We start from the raw sequence: 23488 nt of genomic DNA, 5'->3' as shown, positions 1-23488 counted from the left end.
CTACAGCCCTATTCCCTATATAGTGCACTACTTTATACTACAGCCCTATTCCCTATATAGTGCACTACTTTATACTACAGCCCTATTCCCTATATAGTGCACTACTTTATACTACAGCCCTATTCCCTCTGTAGTGCACTACTTTATACTACAGCCCTATTCCCCATGTAGTGCACTACTTTATACTACAGCCCTATTCCCTATGTAGTGCACTACTGTTGACCAGAGCTCTATGGCAGCAGGGTGCCGTTGGGGACGTTCATTCCTCACCAGACTCCAGCATGTGTTCGTGGGCCTCGTCTACGTAGGTGATGAGCTGCTGCAGGAAGGTGTAGGCAAAACGCTTCTCCATGGAGGGAGTATCCAACTCCTGCTCTTTCATGGCCCTGTAGAGATAAACCAGTCAGCCAGCCAGCCCGCCAGTCAGACAATCAGTCAGCCAGTCAGTCAGTCAGTCAACCAGTCAGCTTACATACTGATAGACAGACAGACAGTTGGTCAGTCAGTTAGATAATCAGTTAACAACCAGTCAGTCAATCAACCAGTCAGACAGTATAGCCATCCTCACCTGGACACAGTATAACCATCCTCACCTGGACACAGTATAACCATCCTCACCTGGACACAGTATAACCATCCTCACCTGGACACAGTATAACCATCCTCACCTGGACACAGTATAACCATCCTCACCTGGACACAGTATAACCATCCTCACCTGGACACAGTATAACCATCCTCACCTGGACACAGAGTGGCCTTCCTCACCTGGACACAGTATAGCCATCCTCACCTGGACACAGTATAACCATCCTCACCTGGACACAGTATAACCATCCTCACCTGGACACAGAGTGGCCTTCCTCACCTGGACACAGTATAACCATCCTCACCTGGACACAGTATAACCATCCTCACCTGGACACAGTATAACCATCCTCACCTGGACACAGTGTAACCATCCTCACCTGGACACAGTATAACCATCCTCACCTGGACACAGTATAACCATCCTCACCTGGACACAGAGTGGCCTTCCTCACCTGGACACAGTATAACCATCCTCACCTGGACACAGTGTAACCATCCTCACCTGGACACAGTATAACCATCCTCACCTGGACACAGTATAACCATCCTCACCTGGACACAGTATAACCTTCCTCACCTGGACACAGTATAACCATCCTCACCTGGACACAGTATAACCATCCTCACCTGGACACAGTGTAACCATCCTCACCTGGACACAGTATAACCATCCTCACCTGGACACAGTATAACCATCCTCACCTGGACACAGTATAACCATCCTCACCTGGACACAGAGTGGCCTTCCTCACCTGGACACAGTATAGCCATCCTCATCTGGACACAGAGTGGCCTTCCTCACCTGGACACAGTATAACCTTCCTCACCTGGACACAGTATAACCATCCTCACCTGGACACAGTATAACCATCCTCACCTGGACACAGTCTAACCATCCTCACCTGGACACAGTATAACCATCCTCACCTGGACACAGTGTAACCATCCTCACCTGGACACAGTCTAACCATCCTCACCTGGACACAGTATAACAATCCTCACCTGGACACAGTCTAACCATCCTCACCTGGACACAGTGTAGCCATTTATCTGAAAGAACTTGAGAATGTCTTGGGCTTTTCCTCTGTCTTTGTATTTCTCTCTGGCGGTGAGCGTGTCATAGGGCACCAGTAAGGGATGGTTCCCTCCTCCTGGAACAAGATCAGAGGAAACACTGAGACAGAGAAAGACATTTTGGATGTTTGAAAATAGTGGGGACATTGACCGTTGCGGCGTCTGTGAATGAGAGGACTTCACAGTCTCACAGTGACACCTGCTGGTTGTTAACTGAACTGCAATCGAACCAGCAGTTAGGAAATCAGGTGCAAAGCAACACTACAAGTGTACTACTATAGCACGTCCTAGAACACAGTATAGCTGTGGGCCCAGCCAACACAGTATGGCTGTGGGCCCAGCCAACACAATATAGCTGTGGGCCCAGCCAACACAGTATAGCTGTGGGCCCAGCCAACACAGTATAGCTGTGGGCCCAGCCAACAGTATAGCTGTGGGCCCAGCCAACACAGTATAGCTGTGGGCCCAGCCAACACAGTGTAGCTGTGGGCCCAGCCAACACAGTATAGCTGTGGGCTCAGCCAACACAGTATAGCTGTGGGCCCAGCCAACACAGTATAGCTGTGGGCCCAGCCAACACAGTATAGATGTGGGCCAAGCCAACACAGTATAGCTGTGGGCTCAGCCAACACAGTATAGCTGTGGGCTCAGCCAACACAGTATAGCTGTGGGCTCAGCCAACACAGAATAGCTGTGGGCCCAGCCAACACAGTATAGCTGTGGGCCCAGCCAACACAGTGTAGCTGTGGGCCCAGCCAACACAGTATAGCTGTGGGCCCAGCCAACACAGTATAGCTGTGAGCCCAGCCAACACAGTATAGCTGTGGGCCCAGCCAACACAGTATAGCTGTGGGCCCAGCCAACACAGTATAGCTGTCGGCCCAGCCAACACAGTATAGCTGTGGGCCCAGCCAACACAGTATAGCTGTGAGCCCAGCCAACACAGTATAGCGTGAGCCCAGCCAACACAGTAGAGCTGTGGGCCCAGCCAACACAGTGGGACCAGCCAACACAGTATAGCTGTGGGCCCTGTGGGCCCAGCCAACACAGTGGGCCCAGCCAACACAGTATAGCTGTGGGCCCAGCCAACACAGTATAGCTGTGGGCCCAGCCAACACAGTATGGCTGTGGGCCCAGCCAACACAGTATAGCTGTGGGCCCAGCCAACACAGTATAGCTGTGGGCCCAGCCAACACAGTCATTAACCCAACAGATATCTAAGGTCTCTAGTTCTGTCTCTAACAGCTATCTAATGTCTCTAGTTATGTCTCTAACAGCTACCTAATGTCTCTAGTTATGTCTCTAACAGCTACCTAATGTCTCTAGTTCTGTCTCTAACAGCTACCTAATGTCCTCTAGTTCTGTCTCTAACAGATATCTAAGATCTCTAGTTCTGTCTCTAACAGCTATCTAAGGTCTCTAGTTGAATGTCTAGAAGATATCTAAGGTCTCTAGTTCTGTCTCTAACAGCTATCTAAGATCTCTAGTTCTGTCTCTAACAGATATCTAAGATCTCTAGTTCTGTCTCTAACAGATATCTAAGGTCTCTAGTTATGTCTCTAACAGCTACCTAATGTCTCTAGTTATGTCTCTAACAGATATCTAAGATCTCTAGTTCTGTCTCTAACAGCTATCTAAGGTCTCTAGTTGAATGTCTAGAAGATATCTAAGGTCTCTAGTTCTGTCTCTAACAGCTATCTAAGATCTCTAGTTCTGTCTCTAACAGATATCTAAGATCTCTAGTTCTGTCTCTAACAGATATCTAAGGTCTCTATTTCTGTCTCTAACAGATATCTAAGGTCTCTAGTTCTGTCTCTAACAGATATCTAAGATCTCTAGTTCTGTCTCTAACAGATATCTAAGGTCTCTAGTTCTGTCTCTAACAGCTATCTAATGTCTCTAGTTCTGTCTCTAATAGCTATCTAATGTCCTCTAGTTCTGTCTCTAATAGCTATCTAATGTCCTCTAGTTCTGTCTCTAATAGCTATCTAATGTCCTCTAGTTCTGTCTCTAATAGCTACCTAATGTCCTCTAGTTCTGTCTCTAACAGCTATCTAAGGTCTCTAGTTCTGTCTCTAACAGATATCTAAGGTCTCTAGTTCTGTCTCTAACAGATATCTAAGGTCTCTAGTTCTGTCTCTAACAGATATCTAAGGTCTCTAGTTCTGTCTCTAACAGATATCTAATGTCTCTAGTTCTGTCTCTAACAGATATCTAAGGTCTCTAGTTCTGTCTCTAACAGATATCTAAGATCTCTAGTTCTGTCTCTAACAGATATCTAAGGTCTCTAGTTGAATGTCTAGAAGATATCTAAGGTCTCTAGTTCTGTCTCTAACAGCTATCTAAGATCTCTAGTTCTTTTTCTAACAGCTATCTAATGTCCTCTAGTTCTGTCTCTAACAGATATCTAAGGTCTCTAGTTCTGTCTCTAACAGATATCTAATGTCCTCTAGTTCTGTCTCTAACAGATATCTAATGTCCTCTAGTTCTGTCTCTAACAGATATCTAAGATCTCTAGTTCTGTTTCTAACAGCTATCTAATGTCCTCTAGTTCTGTCTCTAACAGATATCTAAGGTCTCTAGTTCTGTCTCTAACAGATATCTAATGTCCTCTAGTTCTGTCTCTAACAGATATCTAATGTCCTCTAGTTCTGTCTCTAACAGATATCTAAGATCTCTAGTTCTGTCTCTAACATATATCTAAGGTCTCTAGTTCTGTCTCTAACAGCTACCTAATGTCCTCTAGTTCTGTCTCTAACAGCTACATAATGTCCTCTAGTTCTGTCTCTAACAGATATCTAAGGTCTCTAGTTCTGTTTCTAACAGCTACCTAATGTCCTCTAGTTCTGTCTCTAACAGCTACCTAATGTCCTCTAGTTCTGTCTCTAACAGCTACATAATGTCCTCTAGTTCTGTCTCTAACAGATATCTAATGTCTCTAGTTCTGTCTCTAACAGATATCTAAGATCTCTAGTTCTGTCTCTAACAGATATCTAAGATCTCTAGTTCTGTCTCTAACAGATATCTAAGGTCTCTAGTTCTGTCTCTAACAGATATCTAAGATCTCTAGTTCTGTCTCTAACAGCTATCTAAGATCTCTAGTTCTGTCTCTAACAGATATCTAAGGTCTCTAGTTCTGTCTAACAGATATCTAAGGTCTCTAGTTCTGTCTCTAACAGATATCTAAGATCTCTAGTTCTGTCTCTAACAGCTATCTAAGGTCTCTAGTTGAATGTCTAGAAGATATCTAAGGTCTCTAGTTCTGTCTCTAACAGATATCTAAGGTCTCTAGTTCTGTCTCTTACAGATAACTAAGGTCTCTAGTTCTGTCTCTAACAGATATCTAAGGTCTCTAGTTGAATGTCTAGCAGATATCTAAGGTCTCTAGTTGAATGTCTAGCAGATATCTAAGGTCTCTAGTTCTGTCTCTAGTTGGATGATTAGCAGCTATCTAAGGTCTCTAGTTGGATGTCTAGCAGATATCTAAGGTCTCTAGTTCTGTCTCTAGTTGGATGTCTAGCAGATATCTAAGGTCTCTAGTTCTGTCTCTAGTTGGATGATTAGCAGCTATCTAAGGTCTCTAGTTGAATGTCTAGAAGATATCTAAGGTCTCTAGTTCTGTCTCTAGTTGGATGTTTAGCAGATATCTAAGGTCTCTAGTTGGATGTCTAGCAGATATCTAAGGTCTCTAGTTCTGTCTCTAGTTGGATGATTAGCAGCTATCTAAGGTCTCTAGTTGGATGTCTAGCAGATATCTAAGGTCTCTAGTTGGATGTCTAGCAGATATCTAAGGTCTCTAATTGGATGTCTAGCAGATATCTACGGTCTCTAGTTCTGTCTCTAGTTGGATGATTAGCAGATATCTAAGGTCTCTAGTTCTGTCTCTAGTTGGATGATTAGCAGATATCTAAGGTCTCTAGTTCTGTCTCTAGTTGGATGTCTAGCAGATATCTAAGGTCTCTAGTTGGATGTCTAGCAGCAGCGTGAGCTACAGTTGGATGTCTAGCAGATATCTAAGGTCTCTAGTTGGATGTCTAGCAGCAGAGTGAGCTACAGTTGGATGTCTAGCAGATATCTAAGGTCTCTAGTTGGATGTCTAGCAGCAGCGTGAGCTACAGTTGGACGTCTAGCAGCAGGGTGAGCTACAGTTGGATGTCTAGCAGCAGGGTGAGCTACAGTTGGACGTCTAGCAGCAGAGTGAGCTACAGTTGGACGTCTAGCAGCAGGGTGAGCTACAGTTGGATGTCTAGCAGCAGGGTGAGCTACAGTTGGACGTCTAGCAGCAGGGTGAGCTACAGTTGGATGTCTAGCAGCAGGGTGAGCTACAGTTGGACGTCTAGCAGCAGGGTGAGCTACAGTTGGACGTCTAGCAGCAGAGTGAGCTACAGTTGGATGTCTAGCAGCAGAGTGAGCTACAGTTGGATGTCTAGCAGCAGGGTGAGCTACAGTTGGATGTCTAGCAGCAGAGTGAGCTAGAGTTGGACGTCTAGCAGCAGGGTGAGCTACAGTTGGGCGTCTAGCAGCAGGGTGAGCTACAGTTGGATGTCTAGCAGCAGAGTGAGCTACAGTTGGATGTCATGTTACCTTCATCAGTAAAGAGTACTGTTCTTCCTATTAAACACAGGAGACAGAGAGAGAGAGAGGTACAGAGGGGCACAGCAACAGATCAAGAACAGGAAACCAGTTACCAAATCAAGACCAGGAACAGCTGGTTACTTGGTGTTGGAAGCTAACAGACCAGAGGTAAGTCTGTCCTAAAGGACCATCTGTCCGACTGTACGCACCTTTGGCTTCTAGCTCAAGTTTCTTCTTCTTCGCCCAAATATTATGATAGTTCTCTGCAAGCAGTTCTGCCATAGACTGAAAAGAATGGACATAAGAAACACTCAAGTTAATAACTAGACTGGGGCTTACTTTGTCATAACCATTATACACACATCTTGTGTTGCAAGTAACACAGAACTTGTAGCATGTCACTCAGAGCACGTGTAGCATGTCACTCAGAGTATGTGTAGCATGTCACTCAGAGTATGTGTAGCGTGTCACTCAGAGCACGTGTAGTGTGTCACTCAGAGCACGTGTAGCGTGTCACTAAGAGCACGTGTAATGTGTCACTCAGAGCACGTGTAGCATGTGACTCAGACTGTGTTTATCATGTCAGTCAGATTATGTTTAGCATGTCACTCAGAGTACGTGTAGCGTGTCACTCAGAGTATGTGTAGCGTGTCACATGTCACTCAGAGTACGTGTGGCGTGTCACTCAGAGTATGTGTAGCGTGTCACTCAGAGTATGTGTAGCGTGTCACTCAGAGTATGTGTAGCGTGTCACTTAGAGTATGTGTAGCGTGTCACTCAGAGTATGTGTAGCGTGTCACTCAGAGAATGTGTAGCGTGTCACTCAGAGAATGTGTAGCGTGTCACTCAGAGTATGTGTAGCGTGTCACTCAGAGTATGTGTAGCGTGGCACTCAGAGTATGTGTAGCGTGGCACTCAGACTGTGTTTAGCGTCACTCAGAGTATGTGTATCGTGTCACTCAGAGTATGTGTAGCGTGTCACTCAGAGTATGTGTTTAGCATGTCACTCAGAGTATGTGCAGCGTGTCACTCAGACTGTGTTTAGCGTGTCACTCAGAGTATGTGCAGCGTGTCACTCAGACTGTGTTTAGCATTTCACATGTCAGTCAGCGTATGTGTAGCGTGTCTCTCAGAGTATGTGTAGCTTGTCACTCAGAGTATGTGTAGCGTGTCACTCAGAGTACGTGTAGCGTGTCACTCAGAGTACGTGTAGCGTGTCACTCAGAGTACGTGTAGTGTGTCACTCAGAGTACGTGTAGCGTGTCACTCAGAGTACGTGTAGCGTGTCACTCAGAGTACGTGTAGCGTGTCACTCAGAGTACTGTAGCGTGTCACTCAGAGTATGTGTAGCATGTCACTCACGTGCAGGTCCCGGGACAGTGTCACATTGCTCATGTCGATGGGTCTGGGGCTGAAACCTGGAGCTCCTTCGACAGAGTGTTGCTGGGAAGAACACAGAGGGAGAGACAGGACTGTTAGCTACTTGACATGTCCTGTAGTATCAGGACTCTTCTAAGGACTGTTATCTACTTGACATGTCCTGTAGTCTCAGATCCTGTTAGATACTTGACATGTCCTGTGTCTCAGGACTCTTCTCAGGACTGTTATCTACTTGACATGTCCTGTAGTCTCAGATCCTGTTAGATACTTGACATGTCCTGTGTCTCAGGACTCTTCTCAGGACTGTTATCTACTTGACATGTCCTGTAGTCTCAGATCCTGTTAGATACTTGACATGTCCTGTGTCTCAGGACTCTTCTCAGGACTGTTATCTACTTGACATGTCCTGTAGTCTCAGATCCTGTTAGATACTTGACATGTCCTGTGTCTCAGGACTCTTCTCAGGACTGTTATCTACTTGACATGTCCTGTAGTCTCAGATCCTGTTAGATACTTGACATGTCCTGTGTCTCAGGACTCTTCTCAGGACTGTTATCTACTTGACATGTCCTGTAGTCTCAGATCCTGTTAGATACTTGACATGTCCTGTGTCTCAGGACTCTTCTCAGGACTGTTAGCTACTTGACATGTCCTGTACTTTGCTCTGACAGGTGAAGGACATACTGTATATTCCGCTATGCTGAAACAGTCAGTATCTACTATTGGGAATGTCCCTATTGAGCTGTGGAGTGTATGAATCAGAGAGGAGATTGGACGACCACGTAAAGGCATTACTAGGAGCAGTATAACACAGTGCATTAGAATGGATGGAGCAGCTGGAAGTGTGTCACATCACAGTCAGTACTGTACGTTGTTACTGTAAGGCTGTGACCGCCTCCTACCTGGCTGATCTGAGAGATCCTACGTGCTCTGTTGTGTAGGCTGGCTGGGTCTCCCTCCCTGGTCCTCTCTATGCTCCAGCACCACATCACCATCGTCTTCAGAGACTCCTTGATAGGCCAGCGGTACAACTCTTTATCCTAGAGGGACACAGAGAAGAGACTCAGAAAGAGACTGGACGGTAGACAGATATATCTCACAGGGAAGAGACTCAGAGAGAGACTGGATGGTAGACAGATATATCTCACAGGGAAGAGACTCAGAGAGAGACTGGACGGTAGACAGATATATCTCACAGGGAAGAGACTCAGAGAGAGACTGGACGGTAGACAGATATATCTCACAGAGAAGAGACTCAGAGAGAGACTGGAGGTTTGAAACAAAAACCTCTTTATCCTACAGTACAGAAGAGGAGACACATAGAGAAACTGTGTCTGATCTGGTTGTTGATAAACTGTGTCTGACCTGGTTGTTGATGAACTGTGTCTGACCTGGTTGTTGATGAACCGAGTCTAACCTGGTTGTTGATGAACTGTAACTGACCTGGTTGTTAATGAACTGAGTCTAACCTGGTTGTTGATGAACTGTAACTGACCTGGTTGTTGATGAACTGAGTCTGACCTGGTTGTTGATGTACTGAGTCTGACCTGGTTGTTGATGAACTGTGTCTGACCTGGTTGTTAATGAACTGAGTCTGACCTGGTTGTTGATGAACTGTGTCTGACCTGGTTGTTGATGAACTGTGTCTGACCTGGTTGTTGATGAACTGAGTCTGACCTGGTTGTTGATTAACTGAGTCTGACCTGGTTGTTGATGTACTGAGTCTGACCTGGTTGTTGATGAACTGTGTCTGACCTGGTTGTTAATGAACTGAGTCTGACCTGGTTGTTGATGAACTGAGTCTGACCTGGTTGTTGATGAACTGAGTCTGACCTGACCTGGTTGTTGATGAATTGAGTCTGACCTGGTTGTTGATGAACTTTGTCTGACCTGGTTGTTGATAAACTGTGTCTGACCTGGTTGTTGTTGAACTGAGTCTGATCTGACCTGGTTGTTGATGAACTGTGTCTGACCTGGTTGTTGATGAACTGTGTCAGACCTGGTTGTTGATGAACTGAGTCTGACCTGGTTGTTGATGAACTGAGTCTGACCTGGTAGTTGATGAACTGAGTCTGACCTGGTTGTTGATGAACTGTGTCTGACCTGGTTGTTGATGGACTGTGTCTGACCTGGTTGTTGTTGAACTGAGTCTGAACTGGTTGTTGATAAACTGTGTCAAACCTGGTTGTTGATGAACTTTGTCTGACCTGGTTGTTGATGAACTGTGTCTGACCTGGTTGTTGATAAACTGTGTCTGACCTGACCTGGTTGTTGATGAACTGAGTCTGACCTGGTTGTTGATGAACTGAGTCTGACCTGGTAGTTGATGAACTGAGTCTGAACTGGTTGTTGATGAACTGAGTCTGAACTGGTTGTTGATGAACTGAGTCTGACCTGGTTGTTGATGAACTGAGTCTGACCTGATTGTTGATGAACTGAGTCTGACCTGATTGTTGATGAACTGAGTCTGACCTGGTAGTTGATGAACTGAGTCTGACCTGACCTGGTTGTTGATGAACTGAGTCTGACCTGGTTGTTGATGAACTGAGTCTGACCTGGTAGTTGATGAACTGAGTCTGACCTGGTTGTTGATGAACTGAGTCTGACCTGACCTGGTTGTTGATGAACTGAGTCTGACCTGGTTGTTGATGAACTGAGTCTGACCTGGTTGTTGATAAACTTTGTCTGACCTGGTTGTTGATGAACTTTGTCTGACCTGGTTGTTGATAAACTGTGTCTGACCTGGTTGTTGTTGAACTGAGTCTGATCTGACCTGGTTGTTGATGAACTGTGTCTGACCTGGTTGTTGATGAACTGTGTCAGACCTGGTTGTTGATGAACTGAGTCTGACCTGGTTGTTGATGAACTGAGTCTGACCTGGTAGTTGATGAACTGAGTCTGACCTGGTTGTTGATGAACTGTGTCTGACCTGGTTGTTGATGGACTGTGTCTGACCTGGTTGTTGTTGAACTGAGTCTGAACTGGTTGTTGATAAACTGTGTCAAACCTGGTTGTTGATGAACTTTGTCTGACCTGGTTGTTGATGAACTGTGTCTGACCTGGTTGTTGATAAACTGTGTCTGACCTGACCTGGTTGTTGATGAACTGAGTCTGACCTGGTTGTTGATGAACTGAGTCTGACCTGGTAGTTGATGAACTGAGTCTGAACTGGTTGTTGATGAACTGAGTCTGAACTGGTTGTTGATGAACTGAGTCTGACCTGGTTGTTGATGAACTGAGTCTGACCTGATTGTTGATGAACTGAGTCTGACCTGATTGTTGATGAACTGAGTCTGACCTGGTAGTTGATGAACTGAGTCTGACCTGACCTGGTTGTTGATGAACTGAGTCTGACCTGACCTGGTTGTTGATGAACTGAGTCTGACCTGACCTGGTTGTTGATGAACTGAGTCTGACCTGGTTGCTGACTAACAAATGATAGAACACAGCCTCGTGTTCCAGTACGATCTTACCTTCTCTGACAACCCTTTATAGGGCTTGAGGAGAGGGTGGACTTTAGAGGCCTCACACACCTTGTCCCCGTGAACCCAGCCGTTGGAAAACTGAGACAGACGAGAGAGAGAAATAGATTAATGAATTAATCAATGACTGAATATATGAATCAATGACTGAATCAATGGCTTAAGCAATGAATCAGTGACAAAATCAATGAATCAATGACTCAATGACTGACTCAATGAATCAATGACAGAATCAATGAATCAATGACAGAATCAATGAATCAATGGCTGAATCAATGAATCAATGGCTGAATCAATGAATCAAATATTTAATCAATGACTGAATCAATTAATAAATGGATGAATCAATGAATCAATGACTGAATCAATTAATCAATGGCTGAATCAATGAATCAAAGATTGAATCAATGACTGAATCAATGAATCAAAGATTTAATCAATGACTGAATCAATTAATCAATGGCTGAACCAATGAATCAGTGACTGAATCAATGAATCAATGGCTGAATCAATGAATCAGTGACTGAATCAATGAATCAATGACTGAATCAATTCATCAATTCCTTAATCAATCAAGCGCTTTGAGACAACCCCCTCACCTTGTCCATGGACCACTTGTCATGTGAATGCTCAGCATATTTACTGACAAAGTGATCCAGCTTCTCCGGGACGTTCACACTGGGCCACAGCAGGGACACAAAAGAAGTACAACGACCGTCACTGTCACACGCCCAATCAGAAAGAAGAGAATACCTTGATGTATTCAGACTGAATCAACTGTGTCTTACTTGGTGGTGTCTGCTGGCTGTGGGTTGAAGTTTCCCTCGGCGTCCATAGAGGACTGTTTCTCCATCACGGCCACATAGTTACTCTCCATGTAGTCAGGTGGTAGTGCCCCGGCCACGGCACTCAGACACGGGAGAGCCAGCTTAAACAGCTCCTGATCATACCTCTGGAGAGGGAGAGGAGACCGCTGCATATGAAGATAGAGAGTGTGTGTGTGTGTGTGTGTGTGTGTGTGTGTGTGTGTGTGTGTGTGTATATGTAGTCAGGAACCGCAGCAGAGACAGTTTCTGGAAATACCCCTGGTCGGGGCAGGACAGAGACCGTTTAAACAGCTTCTGGACCCCTGGTCGGGGCAAAAGGCTAATATGAAGCTTTGTCTCGACATAAAACACGAATCACTTTATAACCCAGTGTGATGGTGAACAAGACGATGTGAGAGAAGTTACAAGGTGTATTGGAATCAACTGTATGGATTGAGAGGGTACGATAGTATGGTAGGTTCCCCACTGACCACTAGAGGGCCCTAAACCATCACAATCTCAGCATCTTCAATAGGTACAACACCGTGATAAGCACAGTAGATGGACTGAATACCACAGTAGATGGACTGAATACCACAGTAGATGGACTGAATACCACAGTAGATGGACTGAATACCACAGTAGATGGACTGAATACCACAGTAGATGGACTGAATACCACAGTAGATGGACTGAATACCACAGTAGATGGACTGAATACCACAGTACATGTAGTCCACAGGAGGTTGGTGACACCTTCATTTTGGGAGGACGGCGCTCGTTGTAGGAACGGGAAATCAGCGGAATGGTTTCGAATACATCCGACACGTGGTTTCCATGGTTTCCAGGTGTTTCGATGCCATTCCCCTTTACTCCGTTGCAGACATTATTACGAGCCCGTCCTCCTCCCCTCACCAGCCTCCACTGGATCTAGTCTGTACCTTGCGAGACAGAGCATCGAAGATGCCCCAGAACAGCTTCCTGGAGAGATGCAGCTCTTCGTCAGACGACGCCCCAAAGCTCCCCCAGCCGCCCGTCAGACAGTAGTACTTCCAACAACGCTCGTAGTGATTGGTCAACAGCTGAAACATCAAGATTCACAGTCTACAATCGTGCTCAAAGATGCATGAATACTGAACACCTCAGAAACACACACACACAATACTATAATGAGGTTGGAGGAGGAGGAGGTTGGAGGATGTAGTTGGAGGATGAGGTTGGATGAGGTTGGATGAGGTTGGAGGAGGAGGAGGAGGTTGGATGAGGATAAGGTTGGAGGAGGAGGAGGTTGAAGGAGGATGAGGAGGAGGATGATGGAGGAGGAGGTTGGAGGAGGATGAGGATGATGGAGGAGGAGGTTGGATGAGGTTGGAGGATGAGGTTGGAGGATGAGGTTGGAGGAGGATGAGGAGGAGGATGATGGAGGAGGAGGTTGGATGAGGTTGGAGGAGGAGGTTGGAGTATGAGGTTGGAGGATGAGGTTGGAGGATGAGGTTGGAGGATGAGGTTGGAGGATGAGGTTGGAGGAGGGAGGGAAAGAAGGAGGGAGGAGGAGGTTGGACGAGGAGGTTGGAGGAGGGAGGGAGGGATGGAAGGAAGGAGGGAGGAGGAGGCTGGAGGAGGAGGCTGGATGAGGTTGGCGGATGAGGTTGGAGGATGAGGTTGGCGGATGAGGTTGGAGGACATTGTGTCAGGTGATTAGCCTCTTGGCGGGCTACATAGAAGAAGACCTAATGAAACCTTGAGAGGCATCTTGGTGTGTTCGTTGAGGAGAGGAACATCGAACACCAAGCGTCTCAGCAGGTGTTGCATCATGGACGGCCTCAGTTGACTGGGAACACACACACACACACACACACACACACACACACACACACACACACACACACACACACACACACACACACACACACACACACACACACAGAGACACACACACACACACACACACACACACACACACACACACACACACACACACACACACAGAGGCTTATTAAAGGACCACTACCGTAGAAGTAGGAAAGTGTACCCCTAACATCCCTTAGCCACACCTACAGATGTAGGATCATAATTTGAGACAGTTTGCTATAGCAGGAAAAAAATCCTGAAGTAACAGGAAATGTGAATTATTATGTAGATTATAATGAATGGACATTTCTGTAGGGGTTGATAATCTAGACATTTCTAAATCGTAATTACAAAACTTCAGAAGCCTTATAAAACCTCAAATACACTACACATTTTAAATGTTCATCCACAGGATGATCAAATTAACATCCTACATCTGTAGCCAGAAGACAGATCGTCACATAGAGAGTGTTTCCATCCCTACAGTTGTAACCATCCCTTACCCACAGGTGGCCAGTCAAATATACTAGCAGAGAGTAACCCAAAAGCCATTCCTTACCCACAGGTGGCCAGTCAAATATACTAGCAGAGAGTAACCCAAAAGCCATTCCTTACCCACAGGTGGCCAGCAGACACTCCTCGATAGCGTCTCTCTGTGCCTTGGTGAGGCAGCATCCTTTAGAGAGACGGTAGACGGTGTGAAGCAGAGAGTCTATGAGCGAGGCGTAGGGCTCTGTCCCAGCGAACAGCGGGGCACACTTAGTGAGCAGGGGAAGAACCGCTGTACACAGGTACCTGTTGAGGGCCAGGGCCATGTCTGTAGAGCTCAGAGCAGCCTGGGGGGTGGAACATAGAGACAACACAGGGACGAGGTTAGGGTCAGGGCCATGTCTGTAGAGCTCAGAGCAGCCTGGGGGAGAAACAGAGACAACACAGGGACGGGGTTAGGGTCAGGGCCATGTCTGTAGAGCTCAGAGCAGCCTGGGGGGAGGAACATAGAGACAACACAGGGACGAGGTTAGGGTCAGGGCCTTGTCTGTAGAGGTCAGAGCAGCCTGGGGGGAGAAACATAGAGACAATACAGGGACGAGGTTAGGGTCAGGGCCATGTCTGTAGAGCTCAGAGCAGCCTGGGGGAGAAACATAGAGACAACACAGGGACGAGGTTAGGGTCAGGGCCATGTCTGTAGACAACACAGGGACGAGGTTAGGGTCAGGGCCATGTCTGTAGAGCTCAGAGCAGCCTGGAGGAGAAACATAGAGACAACACAGGGACAAGGTTAGGGTCAGGGCCACGTCTGTAGAGCTCAGAGCAGCCTGGGGGAGAAACATAGAGACAACACAGGGACGAGGTTAGGGTCAGGGCCATGTCTGTAGAGGTCAGAGCAGCCTGGGGGGAGAAACAGAGACAACACAGGGACGAGGTTAGGGTCAGGGCCATGTCTGTAGAGCTCAGAGCAGCCTGGGGGGAGGAACATAGAGACAACAGAGGGACGAGGTTAGGGTCAGGGCCATGTCTGTAGAGGTCAGAGCAGCCTGGGGGAGAAACAGAGACAACACAGGGACGAGGTTAGGGTCAGGGCCATGTCTGTAGAACTCAGAGCAGCCTGCGGGGAGAAACATAGAGACAACACAGGGACGAGGTTAGGGTCAGGGCCATGTCTGTAGAGCTCAGAGCAGCCTGGGGGGAGAAACAGAGACAACACAGGGACGAGGTTAGGGTCAGGGCCATGTCTGTAGAGGTCAGAGCAGCCTGGGGGAGAAACAGAGACAACACAGGGACGAGGTTAGGGTCAGGGCCATGTCTGTAGAGCTCAGAGCAGCCTGGGGGGAGGAACATAGAGACAACACAGGGACGAGGTTAGGGTCAGGGCCATGTCTGTAGAGGTCAGAGCAGCCTGGGGGGAGAAACAGAGACAACACAGGGACGAGGTTAGGGTCAGGGCCATGTCTGTAGAGCTCAGAGCAGCCTGCAGGGAGAAACATAGAGACAACACAGGGACGAGGTTAGGGTCAGGGCCATGTCTGTAGAGCTCAGAGCAGCCTGGGGAAGAAACATAGAGACAACACAGGGCCGAGGTTAGGGTCAGGGACATGTCTGTAGAGGTCAGAGCAGCCTGGGGGGAGAAACATAGGGGCGAGGTTAGGGTCAGGGCCATGTCTGTAGAGCTCAGAGCAGCCTGCAGGGAGAAACATAGGGGCGAGGTTAGGGTCAGGGCCATGTCTGTAGACAACACAGGGACGAGGTTAGGGTCAGGGCCATGTCTGTAGAGCTCAGAGCAGCCTGGGTGGAGAAACATAGAGACAACACAGGGACGAGGTTAGGGTCAGGGCCATGTCTGTACAGCTCAGAGCAGCCTGGGTGGAGAAACATAGGGGCGAGGTTAGGGTCAGGGCCATGTCTGTAGAGCTCAGAGCAGCCTGCAGGGAGAAACATAGGGGCGAGGTTAGGGTCAGGGCCATGTCTGTAGACAACACAGGGACGAGGTTAGGGTCAGGGCCATGTCTGTAGAGCTCAGAGCAGCCTGCAGGGAGAAACATAGAGACAACACAGGGACGAGGTTAGGGTCAGGGCCATGTCTGTAGATAACACAGGGACAAGGTTAGGGTCAGGGGTTAGAGACTTACTGCATCTACAGGGTTAGAGACTCACTGTGTCTACAGGGTTATAGACTCACTATGTCTACAAGGTTAGAGACTCACTGTGTCTACAGGGTTAGACTCACTGTGTCTATAAGGTTAGAGACTCACTGTGTCTATAAGGTTAGAGACTCACTGTGTCTACAGGGTTAGAGACTCACTGTGTCTACAGGGTTAGAGACGCACTGTGTCTACAGGGTTAGAGACTCACTATGTCTACAAGGTTAGAGACTCACTGTGTCTACAGGGTTAGAGACTCACTGTGTCTATAAGGTTAGAGACTCACTGTGTCTATAAGGTTAGAGACTCACTGTGTCTACAGGGTTAGAGACTCACTGTGTCTACAGGGTTAGAGACTCACTGTGTCTATAGGGTTAGAGACTCACTGTGTCTATAGGGTTAGAGACTCACTGTGTCTACAGGGTTAGAGACTCACTGTGTCTAGAGGGTTAGAGACTCACTGTGTCTACAGGGTTAGAGACTCATTGAGTCTATAAGGTTTGGGTTAGAGACTCACTGAGTCTATAAGGTTTGGGTTAGAGACTCACTGTGTCGAGTGAGGCAGCAGCCCTGAGGTCAGGCAGGAAGCCCACTTCCAGCAGATGAAGCAGGAAGTTCTGGTCCTCTATCCCGTAGACCCGGTCCAGGAACAGCACCATGGCTGCCTTGTGGTCTGGACAGAACCCTGCTGACATATCAGGCTCCACCACTGACCCATCTAGACACACAACAGACAGACCAGAGTCAGACTTCACCACTGACCCATCTAGACACACACAACAGACAGACTCCACCACTGACCCATCTAGACACACAACAGACAGACCAGAGTCAGACTCCACCACTGACCCATCTAGACACACACAACAGACAGACCAGAGTCAGACTCCACCACTGACCCATCTAGACACACAACAGACAGACCAGACTCCACCACTGACCCATTTAGACACACAACAGACAGACTCCACCACTGACCCATCTAGACACACACAACAGACAGACCAGACTCCACCACTGACCCATCTAGACACACAACAGACAGACTCCACCACTGACCCATCTAGACACACACAACAGACAGACCAGACTCCACCACTGACCCATCTAAACACACAACAGACAGACTCCACCACTGACCCATCTAGACACACACAACAGACAGACCAGACTCCACCACTGACCCATCTAGACACACACAACAGACAGACCAGACTCCACCACTGACCCATCTAGACACACACAACAGACAGACCAGACTCCACCACTGACCCATCTACACACACAACAGACAGACTCCACCACTGACCCATCTAAACACACAACAGACAGACTCCACCACTGACCCATCTAGACACACACAACAGACAGACCAGACTCCACCACTGACCCATCTAAACACACAACAGACAGACTCCACCACTGACCCATCTAGACACACACAACAGACAGACCAGACTCCACCACTGACCCATCTAAACACACAACAGACAGACTCCACCACTGACCCATCTAGACACACACAACAGACAGACCAGACTCCACCACTGAACCATCTACACACACAACAGACAGACTCCACCACTGACCCATCTAGACACACACAACAGACAGACCAGACTCCACCACTGACCCATCTAGACACACAACAGACAGACTCCACCACTGACCCATCTAAACACACAACAGACAGACTCCACCACTGACCCATCTAGACACACAACAGACAGACCAGAGTCAGACTCCACCACTGACCCATCTAGACACACAACAGACAGGCCAGAGTCAGACTGCACCACTGACCCATCTAGACACACAACAGACAGACTCCACCACTGACCCATCTAGACACACAACAGACAGACCAGAGTCCACCACTGACCCATCTAGACACACACAACAGACAGACCAGACTCCACCACTGACCGATCTGGACACACACAACAGACAGACTCCATCACTGACCCATCTAGACACACACAACAGACAGACCAGACTCCACCACTGACCCATCTAGACACACAACAGACAGACCAGAGTCCACCACTGACCCATCTAGACACACACAACAGACAGACCAGACTCCACCACTGACCCATCTAAACACACAACAGACAGACTCCACCACTGACCCATCTAGACACACAACAGACAGACCAGAGTCAGACTCCACCACTGACCCATCTAGACACACAACAGACAGACCAGACTCCACCACTGACCCATCTAGACACACACAACAGACAGACTCCACCACTGACCCATCTAGACACACAACAGACAGACCAGACTCCACCACTGACCCATCTAGACACACAACAGACAGACCAGACTCCACCACTGACCCATCTAGACACACACAACAGACAGACCAGAGTTAGACTCCACCACTGACCCATCTAGACACACACAACAGACAGACTCCACCACTGACCCATCTAGACACACAACAGACAGACCAGACTCCACCACTGACCCATCTAGACACACACAACAGACAGACCAGAGTTAGACTCCACCACTGACCCATCTAGACACACACAACAGACAGACCAAACCAGAGTTAGATGGGGCGGCAGGGTAGCCTAGTGGTTAGAGTGTTGGACTAGTAACTGAAAGGTTGCAAGTTCAAATCCCCGAGCTGACATTCTGACCCTGAACAGGCACTAGGCCGTCATTGAAAATAAGAATTTGTTCTTTGTTGCCTAGTTAAATAAATGTCAGGTTTAACTATACAGACTTGAGAATATTTTTTGTTCAGTTTAACAGAGTAGTGGATGGTTTTAGGTCAGTTTAACAGAGTAGTGGATGGTTTTAGGTCAGTTTAACAGAGTAGTGGATGGTTTTAGGTCAGTTTAACAGAGTAGTGGATGGTTCTAGTTTAACAGAGTAGTGGATGGTTTTAGGTCAGTTTAACAGAGTAGTGGATGGTTTTAGGTCAGTTTAACAGAGTAGTGGATGGTTTTAGATCAGTTTAACAGAGTAGTGGATGGTTCTAGGTCAGTTTAACAGAGTAGTGGATGGTTCTAGGTCAGTTTAACAGAGTAGTGGATGGTTTTAGTTTAACAGAGTAGTGGATGGTTTTAGGTCAGTTTAACAGAGTAGTGGATGGTTTTAGGTCAGTTTAACAGAGTAGTGGATGGTTTTAGTTTAACAGAGTAGTGGATGGTTTTAGGTCAGTTTAACAGAGTTGTGGATGGTTTTAGGTCAGTTTAACAGAGTAGTGGATGGTTTTAGTTTAACAGAGTAGTGGATGGTTTTAGTTTAACAGAGTAGTGGATGGTTTTAGTTTAACAGAGTAGTGGATGGTTTTAGGTCAGTTTAACAGAGTAGTGGATGGTTCTAGGTCAGTTTAACAGAGTAGTGGATGGTTTTAGGTCAGTTTAACAGAGTAGTGGATAGTTTTAGGTCAGTTTAACAGAGTAGTGGATGGTTCTAGGTCAGTTTAACAGAGTAGTGGATGGTTTTAGTTTAACAGAGTAGTGGATGGTTTTAGGTCAGTTTAACAGAGTAGTGGATGGTTTTAGTTTAACAGAGTAGTGGATGGTTTTAGTTTAACAGAGTAGTGGATGGTTCTAGGTCAGTTTAACAGAGTAGTGGATGGTTCTAGGTCAGTTTAACAGAGTAGTGGATGGTTTTAGGTCAGTTTAACAGAGTAGTGGATGGTTTTAGGTCAGTTTAACAGAGTAGTGGATGGTTTTAGGTCAGTTTAACAGAGTAGTGGATGGTTTTAGGTCAGTTTAACAGAGTAGTGGATGGTTCTAGATCAGTTTAACAGAGTAGTGGATGGTTTTAGGTCAGTCTACAGACTCCACCACTGACCCATCTAGACACACAACAGACAGACCAGACTCCACCACTGACCCATCTAGACACACACAACAGACAGACCAGAGTTAGACTCCACCACTGACCCATCTAGACACACACAACAGACAGACTCCACCACTGACCCATCTAGACACACAACAGACAGACCAGACTCCACCACTGACCCATCTAGACACACACAACAGACAGACCAGAGTTAGACTCCACCACTGACCCATCTAGACACACACAACAGACAGACCAAACCAGAGTTAGATGGGGCGGCAGGGTAGCCTAGTGGTTAGAGTGTTGGACTAGTAACTGAAAGGCTGCAAGTTCAAATCCCCGAGCTGACATTCTGCCCCTGAACAGGCACTAGGCCGTCATTGAAAATAAGAATTTGTTCTTTGTTGCCTAGTTAAATAAATGTCAGGTTTAACTATACAGACTTGAGAATATTTTTTGTTCAGTTTAACAGAGTAGTGGATGGTTTTAGGTCAGTTTAACAGAGTAGTGGATGGTTTTAGGTCAGTTTAACAGAGTAGTGGATGGTTTTAGGTCAGTTTAACAGAGTAGTGGATGGTTCTAGTTTAACAGAGTAGTGGATGGTTTTAGGTCAGTTTAACAGAGTAGTGGATGGTTTTAGGTCAGTTTAACAGAGTAGTGGATGGTTTTAGATCAGTTTAACAGAGTAGTGGATGGTTCTAGGTCAGTTTAACAGAGTAGTGGATGGTTCTAGGTCAGTTTAACAGAGTAGTGGATGGTTTTAGTTTAACAGAGTAGTGGATGGTTTTAGGTCAGTTTAACAGAGTAGTGGATGGTTTTAGGTCAGTTTAACAGAGTAGTGGATGGTTTTAGTTTAACAGAGTAGTGGATGGTTTTAGGTCAGTTTAACAGAGTTGTGGATGGTTTTAGGTCAGTTTAACAGAGTAGTGGATGGTTTTAGTTTAACAGAGTAGTGGATGGTTTTAGTTTAACAGAGTAGTGGATGGTTTTAGTTTAACAGAGTAGTGGATGGTTTTAGGTCAGTTTAACAGAGTAGTGGATGGTTCTAGATCAGTTTAACAGAGTAGTGGATGGTTTTAGGTCAGTCTACAGACTCCACCACTGACCCATCTAGACACACAACAGACAGACCAGACTCCACCACTGACCCATCTAGACACACACAACAGACAGACCAGAGTTAGACTCCACCACTGACCCATCTAGACACACACAACAGACAGACTCCACCACTGACCCATCTAGACACACAACAGACAGACCAGACTCCACCACTGACCCATCTAGACACACACAACAGACAGACCAGAGTTAGACTCCACCACTGACCCATCTAGACACACACAACAGACAGACCAAACCAGAGTTAGATGGGGCGGCAGGGTAGCCTAGTGGTTAGAGTGTTGGACTAGTAACTGAAAGGCTGCAAGTTCAAATCCCCGAGCTGACATTCTGCCCCTGAACAGGCACTAGGCCGTCATTGAAAATAAGAATTTGTTCTTTGTTGCCTAGTTAAATAAATGTCAGGTTTAACTATACAGACTTGAGAATATTTTTTGTTCAGTTTAACAGAGTAGTGGATGGTTTTAGGTCAGTTTAACAGAGTAGTGGATGGTTTTAGGTCAGTTTAACAGAGTAGTGGATGGTTTTAGGTCAGTTTAACAGAGTAGTGGATGGTTCTAGTTTAACAGAGTAGTGGATGGTTTTAGGTCAGTTTAACAGAGTAGTGGATGGTTTTAGGTCAGTTTAACAGAGTAGTGGATGGTTTTAGATCAGTTTAACAGAGTAGTGGATGGTTCTAGGTCAGTTTAACAGAGTAGTGGATGGTTCTAGGTCAGTTTAACAGAGTAGTGGATGGTTTTAGTTTAACAGAGTAGTGGATGGTTTTAGGTCAGTTTAACAGAGTAGTGGATGGTTTTAGGTCAGTTTAACAGAGTAGTGGATGGTTTTAGTTTAACAGAGTAGTGGATGGTTTTAGGTCAGTTTAACAGAGTTGTGGATGGTTTTAGGTCAGTTTAACAGAGTAGTGGATGGTTTTAGTTTAACAGAGTAGTGGATGGTTTTAGTTTAACAGAGTAGTGGATGGTTTTAGTTTAACAGAGTAGTGGATGGTTTTAGGTCAGTTTAACAGAGTAGTGGATGGTTCTAGGTCAGTTTAACAGAGTAGTGGATGGTTTTAGGTCAGTTTAACAGAGTAGTGGATGGTTTTAGGTCAGTTTAACAGAGTAGTGGATGGTTCTAGGTCAGTTTAACAGAGTAGTGGATGGTTTTAGTTTAACAGAGTAGTGGATGGTTTTAGGTCAGTTTAACAGAGTAGTGGATGGTTTTAGTTTAACAGAGTAGTGGATGGTTTTAGTTTAACAGAGTAGTGGATGGTTCTAGGTCAGTTTAACAGAGTAGTGGATGGTTCTAGGTCAGTTTAACAGAGTAGTGGATGGTTTTAGGTCAGTTTAACAGAGTAGTGGATGTTTTTAGGTCAGTTTAACAGAGTAGTGGATGGTTTTAGATCAGTTTAACAGAGTAGTGGATGGTTTTAGGTCAGTTTAACAGAGTAGTGGATGGTTTTAGTTTAACAGAGTAGTGGATGGTTCTAGGTCAGTTTAACAGAGTAGTGGATGGTTCTAGATCAGTTTAACAGAGTAGTGGATGGTTTTAGATCAGTTTAACAGAGTAGTGGATGGTTTTAGGTCAGTTTAACAGAGTAGTGGATTGTTCTAGTTTAACAGAGTAGTGGATGGTTCTAGTTTAACAGAGTAGTGGATGGTTTTAGGTCAGTTGAACAGAGTAGTGGATGGTTCTAGGTCAGTTTAACAGAGTAGTGGATGGTTTTAGGTCAGTTTAACAGAGTAGTGGATGGTTTTAGGTCAGTTTAACAGAGTAGTGGATGGTTTTAGGTCAGTTTAACAGAGTAGTGGATGATTTTAGTTTAACAGAGTAGTGGATGGTTTTAGTTTAACAGAGTAGTGGATGGTTCTAGGTCAGTTTAACAGAGTAGTGGATGGTTCTAGATCAGTTTAACAGAGTAGTGGATGGTTTTAGATCAGTTTAACAGAGCAGTGGATGGTTTTAGGTCAGTTTAACAGAGTAGTGGATGGTTCTAGTTTAACAGAGTAGTGGATGGTTCTAGTTTAACAGAGTAGTGGATGGTTTTAGGTCAGTTTAACAGAGTAGTGGATGGTTCTAGGTCAGTTGAACAGAGTAGTGGATGGTTCTAGGTCAGTTTAACAGAGTAGTGGATGGTTTTAGGTCAGTTTAACAGAGTAGTGGATGGTTT

At 46.1% G+C, this 23488-nt stretch overlaps 1 protein-coding gene and 1 long non-coding RNA gene across 2 annotated transcripts in view; both read right to left on the bottom strand.

The window, feature by feature from the left end:
* Positions 1-23488, bottom strand: part of LOC110511675 (ryanodine receptor 2-like) — a 532917-nt gene that overhangs the window by 147560 nt on the left and 361869 nt on the right. The window contains exons 50-61 of the mRNA XM_036989200.1: positions 16947-17116; positions 14375-14595; positions 13649-13739; positions 12850-12990; positions 11891-12054; positions 11702-11780; positions 11094-11183; positions 8523-8660; positions 7603-7683; positions 6450-6525; positions 1619-1742; positions 271-386 (exon numbers count right to left, since the gene is read on the bottom strand). Of these exons, the coding sequence (XP_036845095.1) occupies positions 271-386; positions 1619-1742; positions 6450-6525; positions 7603-7683; positions 8523-8660; positions 11094-11183; positions 11702-11780; positions 11891-12054; positions 12850-12990; positions 13649-13739; positions 14375-14595; positions 16947-17116 (1491 nt within the window). The remainder of the gene's footprint in view (positions 1-270; positions 387-1618; positions 1743-6449; positions 6526-7602; positions 7684-8522; positions 8661-11093; positions 11184-11701; positions 11781-11890; positions 12055-12849; positions 12991-13648; positions 13740-14374; positions 14596-16946; positions 17117-23488) is intronic.
* LOC118966140 lies at positions 774-1517 on the bottom strand. Its single transcript, XR_005053418.1, has 3 exons — positions 1494-1517; positions 1194-1318; positions 774-1018 (listed from the first exon to the last, which is right to left on the bottom strand). It is a non-coding gene; the product is annotated as an uncharacterized LOC118966140 (long non-coding RNA).

The sequence above is a fragment of the Oncorhynchus mykiss genome, chromosome 1 (genome assembly GCF_013265735.2).
Source record: "Oncorhynchus mykiss isolate Arlee chromosome 1, USDA_OmykA_1.1, whole genome shotgun sequence".
Lineage (NCBI taxonomy): Eukaryota > Metazoa > Chordata > Actinopteri > Salmoniformes > Salmonidae > Oncorhynchus > Oncorhynchus mykiss.
This window is presented reverse-complemented; position numbering and strand designations above follow the sequence as displayed.